Here is a 21,036-nt window from a genome sequence, read left to right on the forward strand (position 1 = left end):
TTCATATTTACCCCGTCGATTTTTGATTGAAACCGTGTTAATCGTTTCAACTGAACATCTTGGTACTAGAGTCAGTCTTTACCATCTATTTAGCCATATATTGGTATTCAAGGTAAAGCTTCTCGGTCAAAGGATGATTGAGTTCTTAAGTGTCTCTTAGGTCTTTATGAAGATGATTTAGTCAACGATGAACCTTCCCCTGGTTTAGTCAACGATGAATCATGGCTTCTTCAATCAATTAATTGAGGTTGGAGCGAAAGGTTTTTGGCATCAGTGTTTTAAACAAGATAAACGACGCATAGAGTTCCGAGCAAATCTTCAGGAGTATTACGGTGAAAAAACAGAGTAAAAGGCCAAAATTTTTACTTTGTTTTAAATTCAAGGAGAAGCTTCGGCGGAGCAAAGGAATCCGAGAAGCAACTAAGAGATTTTCCGGTGGTGAAGCTCTGGAAGCGGTGGCCGCAACATCTGTACATGCATGTTGGAGAAGTGTTACCTAGAAAGTGCAGCGATGGAGCGTGACTTCTGAAACTTCTCGTTTTCTCTTTTAACTTTTAAACTAGACCTTGACCCGCGCGCCAGCGCGGGTATGAATTTTCGATTTATTTTTTACTAAATGATGAATATGTTATATATAATCATATTATATTTACTATATAATGTTTTGGTTGCGTATTTAACCATCTACTGTATACGAAAAATATTGGATATCATAACAACAAATGAAACTCGAGCGTTAGTACGGGAGTTAATTATGTGTGTTTGATGTTTTTGTGTTTCAAGTTTTTTAATTAGTACTAAACGATTTGATTAAAAAGTTTAGGGATCTGAAAATAGTTTTTTCACTTTTATTTGTTAAACATAATATTATACGAACAATAATGTATATAATGTATTCTATTTGAAATTTTTTTTTCTTTTAGAGATTTGTAATATATATATATATATATTATTAACGTTATTGTATTTTAAATATGAGGAACTAATGAATTATATATTTATGTAGAAAAGACACAGCCTTTTAATGGTTTAACAAAGATGTAAAGCTGCAAAAAGGATATTAATTTTAATTTAAACATCTAAATATGAATATAAATAACGTAAACAAAAATAATGTATGGGCTTGGTTTTGTATATACATAAGTAATAATAGTGAAGAAGAAAAATATGTTGAAAGGTCCATAAATTAAAAGCCCAAGGTGTATTAGTATTTTTTCCGGGAAGCATAACAGAAAAAAAAAACTTCGCCAAGTGTTAACAAATAAAATATCTCACAAACTTATATTTTTCTGTCGGTGAAAGCGAAGAGTCTTTCTCTCTCTTCTTCGATGTTCTTGAGGAATCTTAGAGAAGGAAAATCATTGAAATCCGTTCAATAAAATCTCATCAGTTCTTACAAATCATGATGTTAGGGATCAAAAAAGAGGTTGCGCAAGGTATGTATATGTAACCCTAACTCTGTTTTAAGGATTTCGATTGATCTATTTTCTGTTTTCAAGTTTTATTGTTAACCGAGTTTTTAAAATATATTTATATACTATAATTGCAGATCAACTTCTATTTCGCAGATCTACACTATCTGTGGCTGCAGTTTTTGAGGTTTGTGTACCTGAGGACCTACAGAAGCTTAAAATTGAAGATGAGCAGATTGAAGGTCTACTGGCGGTTCTCCAACGAAGTGAGAAGACGATGTTTGCTGTTTCAAGTAATCCTTCTGAATCAAAACTATAACTTGAGGAAGGTAGCTTTTAGACATGTTAATTTAGAGTCAACGCTGTAATTTTTTTGTCTCATATATTTAATAAGTCTTGAATATGCTATTACAGGGGCCAGTTCATACTGATGTTGCTGTTCCAAGAGGAAAGACTTGTTACCTCTCCGAGTTAAGAACAGGAACATAAGTAATCGTTGTTAATCAGAGCACGCAATAGAGAAGGTCCGCTTTTCCTCGTGGATGCTAAGGTTTGTATATTATTATGTTCTTTTAATATATATACTATGTTGTTTCAAATGGAAAATTAGTGAACAGGGTTCAAACTCTGTTATTTTCTTAACATGATTCTGGAAAAAAATATATATAAGACAATGTTATCTTGATTGTTCGGTTAACTTAGACAAATTCATAAGAAGTTTATTAAACAACAGTAATGTAAATCTAATATGTTGTTTTTTTTTCGTATTTTTCAACATTTATTATTGTTTCAAGTTAGAGTTGAATGGTTTGGATGTATACAAAGAAGATCTAAAGCAATAAATACATTATCTGCAGTGTTCTAAAGAGCAACAGGGCAAGGTCTACTATATAGAAGATAAGTTATTTAAAACAAATGTGTCTTCTTCTAGGTTAATAAGTTATGTTCAGTTTTAATATATCATGGATATTTTGTTAAAATCTGTTACAAATTTTTATTTGACAGGGTCTATACAATTTGAAGCTCAAAACTAATGGAATTGAGCTTATTACAAATGAAAGACATTGGAGAGAGACATAACGTTATGCTTCTCGTAAGCAAGTAAGTGCATTTTTACTGATGCTTGAATAAGGTAGATACTAATTAGGCTTGGAACTGAATCTGGTAGTTAGGAGAACAACATGAGTTTATTTGATGAATGTTGATTGAAATGTGGTCTTTTACGATGTCATTCTTGATTGAGTGTGTTTCCTTAGAAAAACTATGCCACAAACTCTTAGCATCAAAGTAAATATCTTCCAATAGTATATAAGAAGCAAAACATAGTTTCAAAACAACTGAAAGGAAAGTAAACAGATAGATTCGAGAATATGAAATTCAAATCCACGTTCAAAGTTTGATGTAAATATTGCCTTCAGATGTCACGCTAGCCAGCAAAATAGCTTGAATACCTACAAAATATTAGAAAATGTAATTTCCAAAAATATAAAAAATTTAGTGGATAAAAGCAAAATTATTAACCTGGTCACGGTCCCCTGAATTATAGATTGTTGAAAACTTCTTTGAAGACAACATTCATTGTCTTCCGCTGAGGCTTACCTTCTTTGTCTACTATCAAAATTTTCAATCCTTTCTTTGATGTGACCCTGGAAATTGCCACATATAGCTGTCCATGTGAAAACACAGGTCTTGGTAGAAACAGACCAACTTCAGAGAGTGATTGCCCTTGACTTTTATTTATTGTCATTGCAAAGGCCACAGCCAAAGGCAATTGTCTTCTGCGCATCTTAAAAGGTAACCTGGTATCTGATGGTTGAATCAACAACCTCGGAATGTAAACAATTTCCCCAACCTTTTCTCCAGTTATTATTCTAGCGCCAATCATGAAATCCATAAGTTCGGTAACCTGAAGTCTAGTTCCATTCATTAACCCTGCAGTAGGTTGAATGTTTCGTAAAACCATAATAGGACAACCGATCTTGAGTCGCAGACTATGGTTTGGCAAACCAGAAACCTTAATAGTATTAAGAAAATCAGCCCCCAAGGCTTCGTTATTGACCGAGCTTTTATCGGAAGGATCAATACTGTCTGCACTTAGATAAATTTTTTCTTCACCTGCAATATTCAAATCCAACGGTTAGTTTATTTAATAACACTTCCAAATACAGAAATTCTTAAGAGTAACGAATATAATTCACCTTCAAGCTGATCCAACATATACTCATTTATCATATTGACATCTTCGTTTGTTGGGCACAAGATTGCTCTTTGTTGAAAAAACTTGGGATCTTTATTCATCTGTAATGACTGAATATCACCATAGACAGCTTTGCTGATTGCTTCAATAGGTTCAGCCGAGTCTAGAATTAAGAATTCAGAAGGAATTTCAATCTCTGCTTCCCCATCGTTTGGTTCATTAATCTTCCCATCGCCAATATTCAATATCCATTCTGAAAAATCTTTAAGATCTGCTGCCTCCTCTGGTACTAAAGAATCCGATAACAATCGCATGTTCTTTGTTAATTGTAAAACTCTGCAGTGTTCCCAAAGGTATGATGAATTCAGTGCTGCCAATACAATTTCAGCTCTACCAGCTCCATTTATCACAGGGAGAACCTGCCTAAAATCACCTCCAAATACCACGACCTTCCCACCAAATGGATTATTCCTGTCCTTTCCAATAATATCAGACAAACTCCGATCCAAAGCTTCAAAACAATACTTGCTCATCATTGGTGCTTCATCCCATATGATGAGTGAAGACTCTTTAACTAAATTTGCCTGGTCCGTTCCATGAGACATTGTACATGACGAAAACTCATCAGGATTTAGTGGAATTCCAAATCTTGAATGGGCAGTCCTACCTCCTTGCAGCAACAATGACGCAATTCCACTTGATGCAACGTTCAAAACTATATCTCCTCGACTTCTAACAGCTGCAGAAAGTAATTTCCATAGAAATGTTTTTCCAGTTCCACCAAATCCATAAACAAAAAACATTCCACCTTTCTCTTCATTCACAGCAGTCAGGATCTCATCATATATTTTTTTTTGCTCAGCAGTCATCTTCTGAATGTCTCTTTCAAGAGTCTGAGATAATTCTTCACGTGAATAGTTGCGCTCATCTAGTATCAACACATTTGAATCATGTCGACTCGTCTTTTGCAGCTTCGGCATAGAAGTAAATCTGGCTAGAGTAGTCCCACAACGCCTCAAAAGACTGTCAATCTCTTGGAGAGCAAATTTCTTTTTGTCCTCATCAGTTAACAATAGTCCTAAATGAGAAAAATGAGGTTAAACCAGATATCAAAAGGTAGATATATATATTAAAAACGAATTCAATTAAATACATGCTAACCTGGTCGATTGAAATATTTCCTTCTGTTATACTCTATATCTTCTGAAAGATGCTCCCATGTTTTCTCCCACACAACTTCTGGACTGGATAAACTGTTATTTATCAGCATAATTACAAATATCTGTCGCAGTTCACTTCCTGAGCAATACTGACTTCTGCTTAAAATATCTTCAATGTACTCCTTATCATCGTCCAATAACCCTCGAGCAGAACATGCTTCCTTGTATCCAGGATAAAGAACTCCTTCATAAGTTTTCAAGTCATCATAACTTGTAGGACCTTTAACAATGTTAAGCAACATACGCAAAAAATAAGCATCTTCCTGGATCCGCGGAGCATAGTTAATCCTTCCTATACTGAAACCTCTTTTTCTCCTGTTCCACTTCTTCTTCTTCTTGTCATAGGTAAAGAAGTTTGGTATCTGGGCATATGTAAGAGTTCTAGCAAGTTCATCAACTTTATTAAGCTCAAACCATGCTAAGAACATAGTATTCTCAATGAGCTTGCGACTGACAACAACTTTCATTTTATCTTTTCCCTTGAAGATAATTTTCTGTTTTCCGGGAAGATGGAAACTAAGCTTCTCAACTGAGACAGACCGGTAGTGAATAGGAAATTTAAAGATTCTCCAAGCACCTTCACATGCAGATACATATCTAGAAGAAAAACAATATTTAATTTTACTAAGCAATGAATCATAATAAATATTTAAAAAGAAAGAAATCATAATGATGTACCTGCAGTCGAAAAAATCTTTTATTTCATTTTTCTTCTTCTCGACTTTTCCATCTTTCACATTCCCTTCCACAGCATTTCCTTCCACGTCTGGTTGAACAATAGGAGCAGGAGGCTCATCATTTGCTAACATACTTTCAACAATATGAGCAGGAGGCTCAACAGCCCCTTTGTTGATGTACTTAAATAAGTACTTAATAGAACCAGCTTGGTTGCACCATTCCACATTAATGTGACCTCGATAACGAAGAGACAGTCTCTTGTTGTAAGGAATGACAAATCGATTATCACATTTGACCCCATTCTTCTCGACAAAACAATCAGACTGCTCCCTTCTCCTATAAATCGGAAAACCTTCTTCATTAATGGTTGTCTGATCGGAAAATGATTTAGGGTATAACTTTGAGCACACTCCATTTTCCATGCATGGGAATTCATATTAGCAGCTCCACATGGTCCATGAATCATTGTATCTTTAATCACCTCGTAGAGTTCTGGTTCTTCCTCCTTGTTAGGAATTTCTGCAGATATCATCTTGTCTATATCATCTGTGGTGGGAAGCTTGCTTGTTGGATGCAAAAAGAGGAGGATATGGGCATGTGGTAGGCCACGTTTTTGGAACTCAATAGTATACATAGCTGAAAAATACATAACAAAATAAAAGATTAGTTAAGAACAGGGTACATGTACAAAACAATCAGGAGTCATAAAGAAACTTACATGCCACTGTCTTGCCAAGAAGGTTTTTTTTTGTTAGATCTTCCATTAATGAATCAAGTTTAAGTTTGAAGATCCTACAAACAATGTCCGGCCTGTCCTCAACCTTTAGGTTTCTTCGCTTAACATACCTTGTGATTTCTGGCCATTTAGGATTGCAAGTAAAAGTGATGAAGAGATCTGGAAATCCAAAATGCTTGCATATGGTCATAGCATCCAAGTAATTATTTTTCATATATCTAGGACTCCCGGTGAAAGATGCTGGCAAGGTGAATTCCTGTCCTTGGTCATGCAAGTCGTTCTTTCCAGCATTCTCTGATTCTTTTATTGAATCATAACTATCTGATCTCAAAGTAGACTGATTGAACTTAAGATAGCGTAGACGGTTAGACTCGATAGTAGTGTATGCATCGACCAGGAATTGCTGAAAAAGTCTCCTAGAATGCAAAAGACTGTGTGATTCATTATCACGTTCATGCAGTCGGAAAGCAAAGAATTGTCTCATGCTGATATTAGGCTTCTTAAGCTTTTTCGATGCTGCTGTAACACCTTTCGTTATACCCAACCTGAATCCATCTTCTCCATAGGTAAACAATAGAGGATACTGAAGTGCAAGATAGGAAGCATGAATTTCGCTTATCCTCTTTAGCTTTCCAGTTTTTTGCTCAAGGACAATATCTCTATTTTCCATATCAAGATTAAAATCTCCAGGAATCAGAGCAGCAACCTCCGACGCAGAAGGGGTATTATATGTCCTTCCATCTTTTTCACGATTGCTAACAATCCTCATATGAAATGCGTCCTCTGGATCAGTCTTGAAACGATCTTTAGCTGATCTGAACTGCTTTACATAAGGATTGACCTCATCTAACATCTTGATCAGAAGGTCAATAATTTCTGGTTTGAGCTTGTCTTTCTTCTGAGTTTTGAATTTCCCTTTTCCTAAGCTGTCATTTATAAATAATAATTTAGACAAAAGAAAAAAATACAAACTTAGTCAAATCAGAAGAACAAACAACGAACTTACCTCAAGCAGTTTGCTCTATTATTAACCTCATTTTCAGTGTCCACTATATAAAGTTGGCCGAACTTGGCATCTTTTCCCTCGTTAGGTTGTAAGCTTCCCATCAGGTGATAATTTTCCCCTTGCAGTTGAAACATAGAAGGTCCTAAACCATTTTGGACTGATCTGTTTACTTTCCCTCCAAGTGAAGTGAAGGAGAACACCATGTTGTAAGGTCTCATATTGTTCTGGAAATGCTTACTCAATTTATCATCTCCTTCCATCAGCCTCTTGAGAACAATTGGTGGTTCCTTTAATAATGGTAGTTTCACTTGACCTTGCAAGCAACATAGTGCAAATGTCGGATTCGTAGAGTTCTTGCGCTTGTTTAGGCGTTCACCATACCACATAATAGCACCACAGTGAGAGCATTTGTGTTTAGGATCACCTTCATCAATATATCCTGCATGTTGTAAACATATTCATTAAAAATAAGTTATAAATATCTTATAATCGTGCAAAGAACAATACTTAAAATTTAGCTTGTTATAAATATCTTATAGAGTACCTTCTTCCTTCTTATAAACTGAACTTCTTTTCGATTTTTGAGATCGTTCGATGATTTTTGACATACAAAACGGTTCTGGTCGGTAAGGATCTGTTGCTGGTGTCGCATGAGCAATAAAATCGAATCCATCAGTATCACGACCATCATTTTCCGAGTCTGTACTTTCTTGAGAACTACAGTCAAAATCCAGTTCATCTTCTCCACCACAGACACCTACATCATATTTGAATCAAGTTCATATGAATAATAAGTAACTGTGTGGAATTTAATTAAAACGAAAAAAATTAGCCTTAGTAGAACATAGTTTCCAATTACCTTCATCAAAATCATCTTCATCAGTTGCCTCATGTTCAGTTTGATTATGAGACCTTCCTAATGACGATCCGAATTCTGTATTAGCTAGAGAATTTCTTATATTTGAAATGTCATTCAAAACTGAAAGTGGCGTGTCCCTTTGTCTCTTTGAATTAATGGTCTGAGCTGAAGTAAGTCTCGAGTCTGGCAAAACCGATGCTACATAAAACATCCTTGTTATTAGTCACCTTCAATAAATTTGTTTTTTTACATCCGAGAATGTTTTTAACTTACAATGTAAAGATGTCAGACAACTCCTGCTGATTGGTGTGTTTGAGTTTTATTGGACATCAAATCAACACCTTTCATGGAAATATACATAACACTATTTAGTAAAATAATATAGTATAGAGAATATATTAGTTTAGAAAACATCTATCTTACCAAATAGGCGAACTGGTTTAGGGTTTGGTGTTTGATTTGAGTTGGTGCTCTGTTGATGTTTCGGACTGAATGACGAAGATGTTATTGAAGATGGAGAGGAACCAATTTCATGCATAACCCTCTTAAAAATCGATCTCACAGGAACAGAACCAGTTGAAAAGTTAGGACTGAGATTATCATTCCTGCTAAGAGAAATCCGCTGAGGCGTTTTATTTTTGTGTGCATTAGGAGGAACGTTCTCCTTTTCGTTTCCATCCCCTCGTTTTCTTTTCATGGTGATTTGAGTCTTTCGATTTGGCAAAGGGGGTGAAAGTGTTTGTTTTAATTATGATACACTGCTTTCACTTTCTCCATTTGTCTTTTTAAAAAATATCTTACATTAATGGCTCGATATCAAAAGAATATATTGATATGGTAAATGAATATTGGTATATTTTGTTTAAGCTGTTACGATCTGTATATTAGTTTTTGAAATTGGTTGTAAATAAAAGCTGTTTAGATATTTACATTTCTTAGAAATTTAGAAAATACTTGAGTGCAAGGTGATCATTTAACTTAGGTCTCGCCATTATATGGTTTAATTATTTTTTTTGGTATATTTCAGATTCAAACTTCATTTGATTTTTTAATGCTTCCAATTATTTATGTATTATATGTTAATGTTCAATATACATATTTCTCATATATATGATCCTAACGGCTTGTCCCAATAGTTTGGTACGCAGGGTATTTTGGTACGCAGGGTAAAGGGAGCATATAAGAAGGTCCGACGTCGACTCAAATTAATCTTTCAGGTAAACAATACTTCCCAACATATGCTAGGTTGTTTTTTTAGAAATATAAAGCAGTAATCTTTCTGTATATGAGAAAAATAATTTATTGATAAATGAAACAAAGCGACAAACTAAGGAGAAATAGTTAAATTAAAAAACAAAAGAAAACAGAACTGATATAGCCAAAAGACATGAAACTCTCAATGAAATAAAATTCAAATAAAAAAAAAACATGCAAGAAAACGATGAAGCAATGCGAAAACATTCTCTCTAATCAGTCTTAGTCTTCTCCAACTTGATTGAGAGTGGGGCAAATCTTCTTTGAGGCAGAAGTCAGGTATGCTATCTCTCCATCAATCTCTTTTCTTTTAGAGAGAGGGGTTGAACAATCTTCTGATGTTTGAGTGTTTTCCTTGATCAACAACACCTATTAAAATTAATGGAAAAAGAGATAAACTTACGGTAGATAGAAGTTTATATTCAGAAAATACATAATTCGTTATGAATATTAATTACCCCTCCGGATGATAAACTGGAGGAACCACCTTCAGTCTGAGTTAGCGGTTCAGACTCAGATTCGATTTTCTGAATGATATCACCTGACCAAACCTCTGAAACCTTGAAGATAGCTGATCCATCTGAGGAAGTACTTATTCCAAAACAATAAGATTTTCCCACTAAATCAAGAATAGGTTTAGGTAAAATCTCAGGATCTTCAGTCTGTAAAAAAAACACTGATAAGTTTAATATAAAACGAAAATATAGTAAAAGGTGTTATAAGATTTGAAATCAAATAATAGATATTAATAAACTTGCCTCCTCATATGAACCATCCCATAGATCAGTAGCTGGGACACCAACAATTGATAGAGCAACAGAATTAAGTAACATAATCTTACATGTTCCACTGTCGTCCTCAACAATCAAATGAAGTTTGAATCATGAAATATACAAAAAAACAGTTAAACCATATAATGGCGAGAACTGTGTTGAAAGAATGACAAATTTTAAACAAAATACTTACTTCGGTTCAACGTTAGAAACATTGGCACGACAATGTTTGCAACGGAATAAGGGTTTGTCACTTTGATTACCATTCTTAATGATCATTTCAACACTATGCTTGCATCTGTTACATCCAAAATAGAACCAATTCCAATCTGTATCAATCGCCTTAACTGAACACACGATTTTGGTCTGGTCCAGCTACAATATTTGTAAAATAATTGATGTTAATAAAATGTACAAATTAAAAATGATATGTATTAAAGTTTAATAGAATGGAGACAGCAATGATTTGCGTATACTAACCTCAGACATTTCAATGATTTCTGAAATCATTGAAATACCAACATCATTCCAATCGTCAGCAACATTAATGATTTCTCTTTTCCCATGCTTCTTGTCCGTGAGAGCAAGAGGGAGAGGATCATCTTCTAACCTGGATATCATATAAGTAGTTATAAGAATTTTAAAGAGTATCAAACCACAATTGTTCACAAAATAGTAATAAAAATATTTTACCTCATTCTGAAATCTACTGCCTCAGCCACTGTTGGGTTCAGATCCAACACTGATGCATCAAATGCATTTGTAATTTGAATTTCACCTAATAAAAAAAACATTGTGGGTCATTCTTAGTAATTAAAAAAAGTATGTTAAGAAAACAATTACCTCGAAACTCGCCAATTTTGGCAAACCTTAACAACCAAACAGTTGTTTCTTCAAGTGAATCACGGGCAAGATTTTCGATTTTCTCAGCATAGGATCCCCAAAGACAACAGGCTAAATTCTTACCGCTACGGAATAAAAAGAAAGTACATTGAACGAAACGTCCGACCAAATAACAACACAAAGTTTTAACATAAATCAAAACATAATACCTGATGTCCCTCATACGAAACTGAATTCTCTTTCGGTCCTCATCGTGCACTCGAACAATTTGGACATCAGAAATGTCATAAGGATGACCAAGAATGTCTATATTTTAGAAATAAAAGAGTTTAATATTAGAGTTGTTATATACAAATAAATATGATATAAAAACAGAAAAAAAAAATATACCAATGAGAATGTTAGGATCTTCACTCCCGTTTGAAATCCTTTTGTAATTGGCTAAACTCAAGAAAGGGCTATCATCTTTGTGGTCGGAGTTGCCAAAAACCGTTTCATTGGTGATAGTAATTTTATACTGATGGTTCGTTGGTCGGAATTTCCCTTTACCCACTGCAGATACCTTAAAGTTTTCAATTACACGCCACTCCCCCAACGGAAGGTTACGTTGGGTACGAAACATGAGTGCTCTGTGACATGATGCATGGATCTTAACACCCTGTAAACAATTTAAAATTATTAGAACTTAAAGCATATAGAGCAGATTATATAATGGATCTAAGGAAGAAGGTATGCAAAGTTAAATATAGAGCAGAGTATATAGAGCATCTAAAACAGTCTCAGCAGAACTTACAGTCTGATCAGCTAACACTAGTTCCAGTGTTTCATCAGCATATGGAGGGGTTTGTCTCCACGAGTGAATCACTTTCACTTGCGTACTCCATTTTTTGGACCGAGGTTTCAAGCCGTTGATCAAAACCAAACTCTGGTTTGAAGACATAATTAAATTGGGTGCGATGAAAAAATTAGCTTGGAACGTTTGAGGTGATATTGAAAAGGTATGCAAGGTTAAATATATATACTGTAATCGTAAAACCCTAATGATAGGAATATTTTTTTTTGAGTATTGCACAAGATAATATCTTGTGAGTTAATAGAACAATCTAAATCCTTTCCGAAATCAATAAATATACGCAAATATAGGTAATTGTTGGAGTCACATTAAATCAAAGTATAAATTTCTTAATTATCTTTTCCTCGTCAGCAAGTAAATCAAATACAAAAATGATTAAGAGGAATATTCTGTTGATTTTGTATTTAATGATTTAGGTTGTTTAGAAATATTAGGAAATCGATAACAAAAACTCTAAGAAGAGATATTGTTTGATTTTGTATTAATTGATTTAGGTTGTTTATAAATATTAGAAAATCGATAAGAGTAGATGATTGGTTTGTTAATATTTTACGCAACCATTTTTATGTTTAATAGATACATTGAATATACGCCATTGAAAGCTTTCTGATTTGGTTAAAAAAAAATATATTATGTTTCGATTTTGTAAGGATTGGATTGGTTAGTTTCAGAAAGTCAATAACTCAATAGATATAGGGTATATTTTTTATGTTCAATAGGTGTTAGACATTTTTACATTGATTTAATTATTTCTTTTTTTTTTACACAGGTACATAATTGTTCGTGTGTGACATAGATGTATACTAAACACAAAAAGTTTTGTAACACAGTTATTTATATGCTTACTATTACATCTATGTTATTATTGTGGTTCATCTAGATGGCTAAAATATTGTTTTGTAATGCAAGATCCATATGGTACCATTTGGGTTATTTTTTAATGAAAGCTTTCAATGGCGTATGTTCAATGTATCTATTAAACATTGATTACGAATAATGGATGGGCGAGTTTTAATTTACGCGAGAGTTTAAATGAAGTAGGAAAAGACATATTAAATAAACTGAAAAGACAAACATATAAATAGGAAGCTTAGTTAATTCTCAGTGGCATGGAGTGTAAATAAAAGTGAAAACAAATGGGTATTTTTTATTGGGTACTTCTCTTTTAATAAGATAGATACAAATCTAGGATTTACAACCCTCTAGAACATGGGCTTTTGGGCTTAATGGACATCCACATAATAGTTCATAACACTCTTTCTTGGATGTACATTAAAAATATTTCCTAAAGCGCATAAGATGCTGCCTCATTAAAAACCTTACCACGAAAACTCATTGAGAAAAACCATGGTTAAGGGAAAAAGAGTGCAGTGCGCATCTACTCCCCCTGATGAAAACATAACTTGAAATATCTGAGACTATACAATCTCACATGAACAAACTTTTTCTTAATCTTGGTGTTGTACCGGTTCACTTCTCTTGCCAGATTTAACACTCCTCATTGAAACTTAAATATCTTGATGACCTTAGAACAAAGTGACTTCAAACCACTTGGAAATCGAAGCTAACATCCATGGCTAACTTCAGGCACTGTTCTAACTCTGGTAAGATTGGAATATCAAGAAATATTTGGGATATCAGTCAAAATTAGGTATTTTGAGACAGCTTATATATGTCCCATGAAAACAGTCAGATCTCGAGTTCTATTTTTTAGAATGACTTGATTCAAATTTGAGACGAAAATAGACTCAAAGATCTTTCTCTAGACACCAAATAGATATTTTAATTCCATATAGAAGGTGTCCTTTGATTGACAAACTTTCGACCTTTCGGTTCTGTCTCGCGAATGGAATGTGTCCTTGGTCCTTTTTAAGTATGATTGATCTTGATCATTCTCTCCTGCTTCTCGATCTGAATCTCAAAAATACATTGAAAGATTGATAGATCTTCATCACTTAAAAGTGATAATATTCTTCTTTTGGTATCTATCATTTACGTGTTCTTTGTTGCATGTTTAAACCTTGACATGAAGAACAAATGGAAAAAGAGTACAACCACGCACATCATTACATTCTCCTCCCAGAAGCATCATCTTCGGGAGATGTATTCTCAACATACATATCACCCTTTTAGGAATTGATATAATCATATACTAAGTGAATAAACTCGTTAGATTGTCAGATAATTTCTTTGACCATTGGACATCTTTGTCCATAACATTACTTTCATCCAAGAAGTCATATATTGGTCTATTTAGATAATCTTCTAAACCTTCAGATTATGCGTACTTATACATACGAGTTATTCCTTTGCTTTTGTAAAAGTTACAAGTATAAATATCCTTCTTGTTATACAAAACCACATCTTTCAATCATGAAAGAGATCATTAAATTTTCAATATTCTGGTACTTCATGACCAAGGATTTTTTATTTATATTCAATATAATCGCGCGGTAATGTTCTCGAGAACTAGCACTTACTGCTTCTAGCAGTCCAAATGCTTATGGGGTTTACTGCTTCTTCCAGTTTATATTCTTCTTGATCATTGACATAATTGTCATTTTCAGTGGCTTTCAATTCTTTACAGAAAAAAAAAACTTGAAAGTTGATGCTTCTACCACATGATGATGTGTTTTTTATAACAATTCCAGATCTTTATGAGAACTTTTGTGAAACTACTCTTTTGTATTTCATAACTCTTCATCATCTCATTCATTCTTTAACATAAACACTCATTTATGTGACACTGGTTTTACACCATTAGGTGTACGGATTACCAGTCCGAATACTCTTCTCTTTCCAAGAGATTTAATCCCACATCTATTACATATTTTCATCTTGTCCAATTATTTCTTTGTGCAAGAATTTTTTTATTATTTAGCAAAATAGTCTACAAGTAATCAGAATCGTCAGCCGTAGAATCATTTGTAATATTTTCCGGTTTGTAATAACATAATATAGTTCAACGTTTTAAAAAAAAAAAGTCTATTAAGTAATCAGTACTTGAATTTTCCCCGAGACTATTTACTATTTAGCGAAAAGAGCCCCCACAAGGTTACGTATTTACGAAACGTGAAAAAAAGATTCATCAGATTCAGTCCTCAAAAAACGATAAGGATCTAATTGGCGCCCCTTTACTATTTCCATCTCCTTCCTTCAAAGTAGACAACTTTGGATCCCTCCCTACGTCCTTACGCCGAGCGAGATCTACACAATCTCCGATCCCCAAAATGGCGACGAGAAGACGTACTTTGCTCAAGGTCATTGTCCTCGGCGATAGCGGGTAATATAAAGAAACGCTGATTCTTTTAATTTTAATTCTCAATGGTTTGATCTGTGATTTGTCTCTTTCTTTCCAGGGTTGGTAAGACTTCCTTGATGAATCAGTATCCTTCCTTCTTTTTAATGATTCTGTGAAACAATTGTTTGTTTTTGATAATTAATATTATTTGGGGGGCCTTAACGTGGGGGGTGATTTTAAGATATGTGCATAACAAGTTTAGTCAACAGTATAAAGCGACTATTGGTGCTGATTTCGTGACCAAGGAGCTTCAGATTGGGGATAAGCTTGTTACTCTCCAGGTTGGGGGTTTCTCTCTTTGCTTTATGAGATATATATTACTTTCTAAAAGGTTCTAACTTTTTGTTTTTTGTTTTTGTAGATTTGGGATACTGCTGGACAAGAGAGGTTCCAGAGTCTTGGTGCTGCGTTTTTACAGAGGTGCAGATTGTTGCGCTTTGGTTTATGATGTCAACGTCGCCAAGTCCTTTGACTCCCTCGAAACTTGGCATGAGGAGTTTCTTAAACAGGTTCTTGGATTAGCTTCTTTCTTTTTTTTCTTTATATTCAGGTTAAGGTTAGCTCTTGTTTTCTTTGTTTGTTATGATGAATACATGTAACATGTGAACCCGCTGCTATGCGAATTGTTAGCTTTGACTATCTAGATTCACAGTCTTGAGATTTTTATTAACAGTTTGCTGAGTCAAACTTATTTGTGATTAGGAGAACCTTTGGTTAGGAAACATATCTCTTTTGGTCTTGATGACCATATCTGAAGTTTTGTGTTCCCATCATATAACATGTTTTTTCGTTTGTAACAATAATATTACCAACTAGCAAATATATTACTAACCTTTTTTTTGCGTTCGTAGCAGTTTTAGAATTCGTTAAAACTATAAAGCTTGTTCCTTGTTCAGTTTGTTTTCCTGCACTCATACTTTAATGCCTTTAACAGTTTGTAATATTCTAAACTTTGATTCCGTGGCATCTTCTTGTCCTGCACAGGCAAGTCCGCGGATCCAAAGACATTTCCGTTTATAGTGCTTGGAAACAAGGTTGACATAGGTGGGGGAGCACTAGAGTGGTAAGTAGAAGATCATGAAAACGTTTTTCCACTTTGCTTTCTTTGTGTGGGGTTTCATCATCTATATAATTTACAGGTCTCTGAGACGAAAGCAGCTGACTGGTGTGCTTCAAATGGTAACATACCCTATTTCGAGACATCAGCTAAAGAAGACTACAATGTCGATGAGGCTTTCTTTACCATTGCCAAAACCGCTCTTGCCAACGAGAATGATCAGGACATGTATGCTTTAGCTCTAATATATTAGCTTTGAATCAAAGAATGCACAGAAACAGCTGAGTACCTATAGAATCTGTCCCTCATACACTGTTTTTTTTGGTGGGTTATTGCAGATACTTCCAAGGCATACCAGTTGCAGTGACTGAAAACGAGCCAAAAGGGGGGTGGTTGCGCTTGCTGAACTGTGGATTTGAACATTCTTTTGCGTTCGTTTTTGATACATTTGCTCGTTATTCATTGAAGGTTGGTGTACTCTTTGAGGATTTCAGAACGATAAGTTTGTAGAATCAATCTTTTCAGCTATTCCATCATGTATTAATTTGATTGGAGGAGTCTGTATGATCAAAATCGATTCTGCTGGATACATTTGTTATTTTCGGAAGAACAGTTATTTGCTCTTATTATCATATTTGGTTCCACTCATCTATATTTGGAGACGATATGTGCACTATGCATGAATAGTTTATTTCTCTGGAGGATTTGGATAACTTCTATGGCTTTGAAACAGAATGGTTTCACTCAGTTCTCATAGTAGAATCAGAAAGGTGGATCTCCAAAGAATTTAGTTTACTCATTTTCCCGGCGGATGCAAAACAAGGCCTAATAACAACTATTTTTAACAAGTTGTAATAGACCTTCCTGATTGAATAACTATTTTACCAACCCTCTTATTTGTGTATGATGAGTATGCTGCTACTCGTTTAAAATAAGTTAATACTATGTCAGTTAAGATTTCTAATGTTAAAGTTCAAAAAAAAAAAACTTAATGTCATTTGCTGTGACATAGCAAAACAAGTACAATCAAATTCGCCTTTGTCTCCTCTTGGTGGTGAACTGAAGTGTCGTTGTTGCCAAATTTCCACCCGATTTTTGCAAGGATACAAATCCTTAGTTTCAGGCCAGTTGGAACTTGCACAGAGGAAAAATGCACCTTTCAGTGTTATGGTAGGTAGTCATGTTCTGCACTAACATCATAAAGTATTCGGCTGCTCTGAGTTTACTTAGTTTTCCTTTTGTGTTTTTTTGACTGATTTTGAAATAGTTTTGTGTCTTTGTCTGTTAGTGGTAGAATGTAGATGGTTTAAAGGGCGGTCCAGACTGAGTCGTATGTGAACTTGTCCCATGTGGTTGCAAGAGTACAATGTAGTTTTGATTGGGGTAATGTAGGATACATAGACGACTAAACGTGTTCTTAAGTAATATTAGATCACTCCATTGTCTTGTGGTTGAATCTCATATGAGGTATAATCTCACTGTAAAACTCTTTGGCAAAAAAAGAAACCCAAAAAAGAAAGACAATCAAATTCAAATATACTGTAAAACTCTTTGGCAAAAAAGGAAACCCAAAAAAGAAAGACAATCAAATTCAAATGATCTTCTATTCATGAAAATTATTGTATCTACCCACTCAGCGGCACAGTCGAATGCATTGTAAGAAGGGCCCATAAGGACTATAATGAGCCAACATATGGCCTCGGAGGCTTTACTCTCTTTGTTAATCCTCTCAACTTGCAAAACCTATCCTCTTCCTTCTTCGCTCGTTACCAAATGACACCTCCATGAGCAACAACAACAACACCTCTTAAACCCTTCCAACAAACTCATAGCAACCATGATAGGAGCTTCGAGAACAATCCTCTCCCTCTCTCTCTCCCTCTCCCTCTTCACCTTCTCCAGAACCACCCCTCACGTCATCCCACTTCTCCGCCCTCCACAAACCATTCCACCACCCTCTCCGCCGCCCTCTATGCGCCGCCGCAACCGCTCCGACGGAACCGAACACCGCGGATCCCGATCAATTGAAGCACACGATCTTGCTGGAGAGGCTTCGTCTCCGACATCTGAAGGAATCGGCGGCGAAACCGCAGCAGAGGCCGAGCAGCGTTGTTATCGGCGTAGATGAAGAGAAAGTGTCTAAGAAGAAGAAGAAGATGGTAGAGAGTTTCGAGGAGCTAGGGCTAAGCGAGGAAGTGATGGGAGCTTTGAAAGAGATGAACATTGAGGCTCCTACTGAGATTCAGTGTATAGGAGTACCTGCTGTTATGGAACGCAAGAGCGTCGTCTTGGGCTCTCACACTGGCTCCGGCAAGACTCTTGCCTACTTGCTTCCTATTGTTCAGGTCACTAAGTTATAATCTTGATGCATTGGTTCATGAATTGATTGTTAGCTAATCGATAATAGTTATGTTTTGCTTGTGTATTCTTATGCCACGTGACAGTAGATAACTAGAGCACGTGACTTTAGTGTCATTTCATGATATATTGATATCTAGAGCTCTCCCTAGATATGGTTGATGTTCTTGTAAAAAATGGCTGTTTTAAGGTGTATTGGTTTGAGTTTTTTGCAAGCTGATGAGAGAAGATGAGGCAACCCTTGGTAAGATAACAAAGCCTAGGCGTCCCAGGACTGTTGTTCTCTGTCCCACCAGAGAACTCTCTGAGCAGGTAACTGCTTTTCTTCTGTCTCTTAACCAAAGATTAGTTGCATGCTCTTGGTAGATGATACAAGCTATGGTTGTAGAAGGCTCAAATGGATAAAGACTATTGATTACGAATGGCAAAGTAAACCTTAGTCTAGTGAGGTTACTCTAAATAACCATGGTTTAGTTAAATAATGTTTATGCTTTAGTATGTGACTATAGTATGTATTTATGCTAGTTTCATCAATGTTTCTAGACATAAACTGTGAAAACACTAATTAAGGATTCTGCAATAGGTTTACCGTGTGGCAAAGTCGGTAAGCCACCACGCGAGGTTCAGATCTATATTGGTTAGTGGTGGTTCTCGGATAAGACCACAGGAGGATTCTTTGAAACAATGCAATAGACATGGTTGTTGGAACCCCTGGTAGGATTCTTCAGCATATCGAAGAAGGAAACATGGTCTATGGAGATATTGCGTATTTGGTATGCCTTTATTATGGGATCTTGAGACATTATATGTTCCCATGATTTTGGAATTAAACAAAGGAGCAATGAGGATATTTTCTTACACAGGTGCTTGATGAGGCAGACACTATGTTTGATCGTGGCTTCGGTCCTGACATTCGCAAAGTTTCTTGCCCCACTGAAACAGCGTACGTTGAAGACAATGACCAAGGATTCCAAACCGTCCTAGTGACCGCCACTATGACAACGGTATGCTCTCAATGTTTCACTATGTGCTTGTCCCTTTGGCTATTATTATGATTTATAAACTTTTCATCTTGCGTTTTCAGGCTGTTCAGAAGTTAGTCGATGAGGAGTTTCAAGGGATAGAGCATTTTACGAACATCAACATTGCATAAGAAGATAGCAAACGCTAGGCATGACTTTGTCAAGCTTCAGGTAGCGAAGATAAGCTAGAAGCACTTCTACAGGTAAACTGAATGCACCATTAAGATTATGATTTTCATAAGCAAGCAATCAAACACTTATGCTTTGATGAGAATGCAGGTTCTTGAACCTAGCTTAGCCAAAGGGAGCAAGGTGATGGTCTTCTGTAACACTTTGAACTCCAGCCGCGCTGTCGATCACTATCTTTCTGAAACCAGGTCTCCACTGTGAATTATCACGGTGAAGTTCCAGCAGAACAAAGGTGGGATTAAAAACAGTTTTGCCCTGAAACGTAAATCCATCATTGTTAAATCGGTTTGCATTTCATCGATCCAGGGTTGAGAACTTGAAAAAGTTTAAGGACGAAGAAGGAGACTGCCCCACACTGGTGTGCACAGATTTGGCTGCGAGGGGTCTGGACCCTTGACGTCGATTCATGTAATCATGTTTGATTTTCCAAAGAACTCTGTAAGTAACTCTTATCTTTTCTTCTCTAACTTGTTGGTTCAGGTTTCTTGAGACCTTAAATTTTATTTTAAACTTGAATTGCTTAGATTGACTACCTTCATCGCACTGGAAGAACAGCTCGCATGGGAGCTAAAGGTTTGTTCATTTTAGTTGGTTTAATTCATTTTTTGACTACCTTATTAAAGTAGCTGCTGCTTATGAGGCGCTGAGTAATAAAAAGATAAAGAGTTAAAATGTGTTTCTCTTTACAGGAAAAGTAACGAGTCTGATAAGCAGGAAGGACCAAATGTTAGCAGCGAGGATCGAGGAAGCTATGAGGAACAACGAGAGCTTTAGAAGCACTCACCAACGATAACGTCAGGAGGGATGCTGCAAGAACCCAAATCACTCAAGAGAAAGGAAGGAGCGTAAGCAGATCAGAGCGGTGAGCAAGCAACGAAACACTAGAGAGAGAGGAACATCATCATCTCCACCTGCAAGATCAGCAGGTTCGAAGACACCAGTGAGGAAGTCTACTTCTTCAGTGAGAAAAACCAACTTCGGGAAGAGCATCGTCTGCTCCAGAAAAATCCACAAAGCCGAAGAGAAAAATATTAAAAGACGGTTGGATCCAGATCGATAGCTGCGAGGGGGAAGAAGGGTTCAGAAAGCAACAGGTAAGAAACTAAGGTTGTTGGGTTCAGAGGTCGGTCTTCTGCGGCTAGACCCTCCTCTTAATTACATGATGTTTTTGAGACCTAAAGCGGTAAGAAATAAGTGTTGTGTTGGGTTATACCTAACGCCTTGGTGGAAAAGGCGCTTGCCTTTTAAAACTTAATCAAAAGCTTCATCTCAACAAAA

The 21,036-nt window shown here is 35.7% G+C and overlaps 3 protein-coding genes and 1 long non-coding RNA gene across 8 annotated transcripts; 3 read left to right on the top strand and 1 right to left on the bottom strand.

Annotated features, from left to right (window-relative positions):
* Positions 1-1,269: 1,269 nt before the first annotated feature.
* Positions 1,270-12,810, top strand: LOC130499914 (uncharacterized). Of its 5 annotated transcripts, none has more exons than XR_008938776.1 (7): positions 1,270-1,436; positions 1,550-1,741; positions 1,827-1,962; positions 2,207-2,513; positions 9,245-9,325; positions 11,810-11,976; positions 12,601-12,810. It is a non-coding gene; the product is annotated as an uncharacterized LOC130499914 (long non-coding RNA). The 5 variants fall into 5 exon arrangements; XR_008938778.1 differs by having other exon boundaries at positions 2,270-2,513; positions 11,793-11,976; XR_008938775.1 differs by having other exon boundaries at positions 2,270-2,513; positions 11,799-11,976.
* Positions 2,566-7,673, bottom strand: LOC130499913 (uncharacterized). Its single transcript, XM_056994412.1, is given in 7 exon segments — positions 2,566-3,527; positions 3,611-4,687; positions 4,771-5,453; positions 5,508-5,937; positions 5,940-6,143; positions 6,226-7,169; positions 7,250-7,673. Coding segments are annotated over 7 exon segments (4,299 nt in total). The 5' UTR covers positions 7,636-7,673; the 3' UTR covers positions 2,566-2,952.
* Positions 12,811-14,900: 2,090 nt separating the features above from the next.
* Positions 14,901-16,778, top strand: LOC108844728 (ras-related protein RABG3a). The gene is given in 7 exon segments (XM_056995313.1): positions 14,901-15,114; positions 15,191-15,217; positions 15,314-15,413; positions 15,494-15,541; positions 15,543-16,195; positions 16,272-16,417; positions 16,528-16,778. Coding segments are annotated over 5 exon segments (417 nt in total). The 5' UTR covers positions 14,901-15,061; the 3' UTR covers positions 15,732-16,195; positions 16,272-16,417; positions 16,528-16,778.
* A 1,139-nt stretch (positions 16,779-17,917) lies between these two features.
* Positions 17,918-20,913, top strand: LOC108848055 (DEAD-box ATP-dependent RNA helicase 39). Its single transcript, XM_018621463.2, is given in 19 exon segments — positions 17,918-18,122; positions 18,124-18,534; positions 18,764-18,859; positions 19,131-19,226; positions 19,228-19,320; positions 19,411-19,551; positions 19,632-19,676; positions 19,678-19,732; positions 19,735-19,772; positions 19,849-19,936; positions 19,939-19,990; positions 20,065-20,149; positions 20,152-20,196; positions 20,283-20,331; positions 20,448-20,527; positions 20,529-20,601; positions 20,604-20,731; positions 20,733-20,792; positions 20,794-20,913. Coding segments are annotated over 19 exon segments (1,851 nt in total). The 5' UTR covers positions 17,918-18,026.
* Positions 20,914-21,036: the final 123 nt, after the last annotated feature.

Source organism: Raphanus sativus, chromosome 9, assembly GCF_000801105.2.
Source record: "Raphanus sativus cultivar WK10039 chromosome 9, ASM80110v3, whole genome shotgun sequence".
NCBI lineage: Eukaryota > Viridiplantae > Streptophyta > Magnoliopsida > Brassicales > Brassicaceae > Raphanus > Raphanus sativus.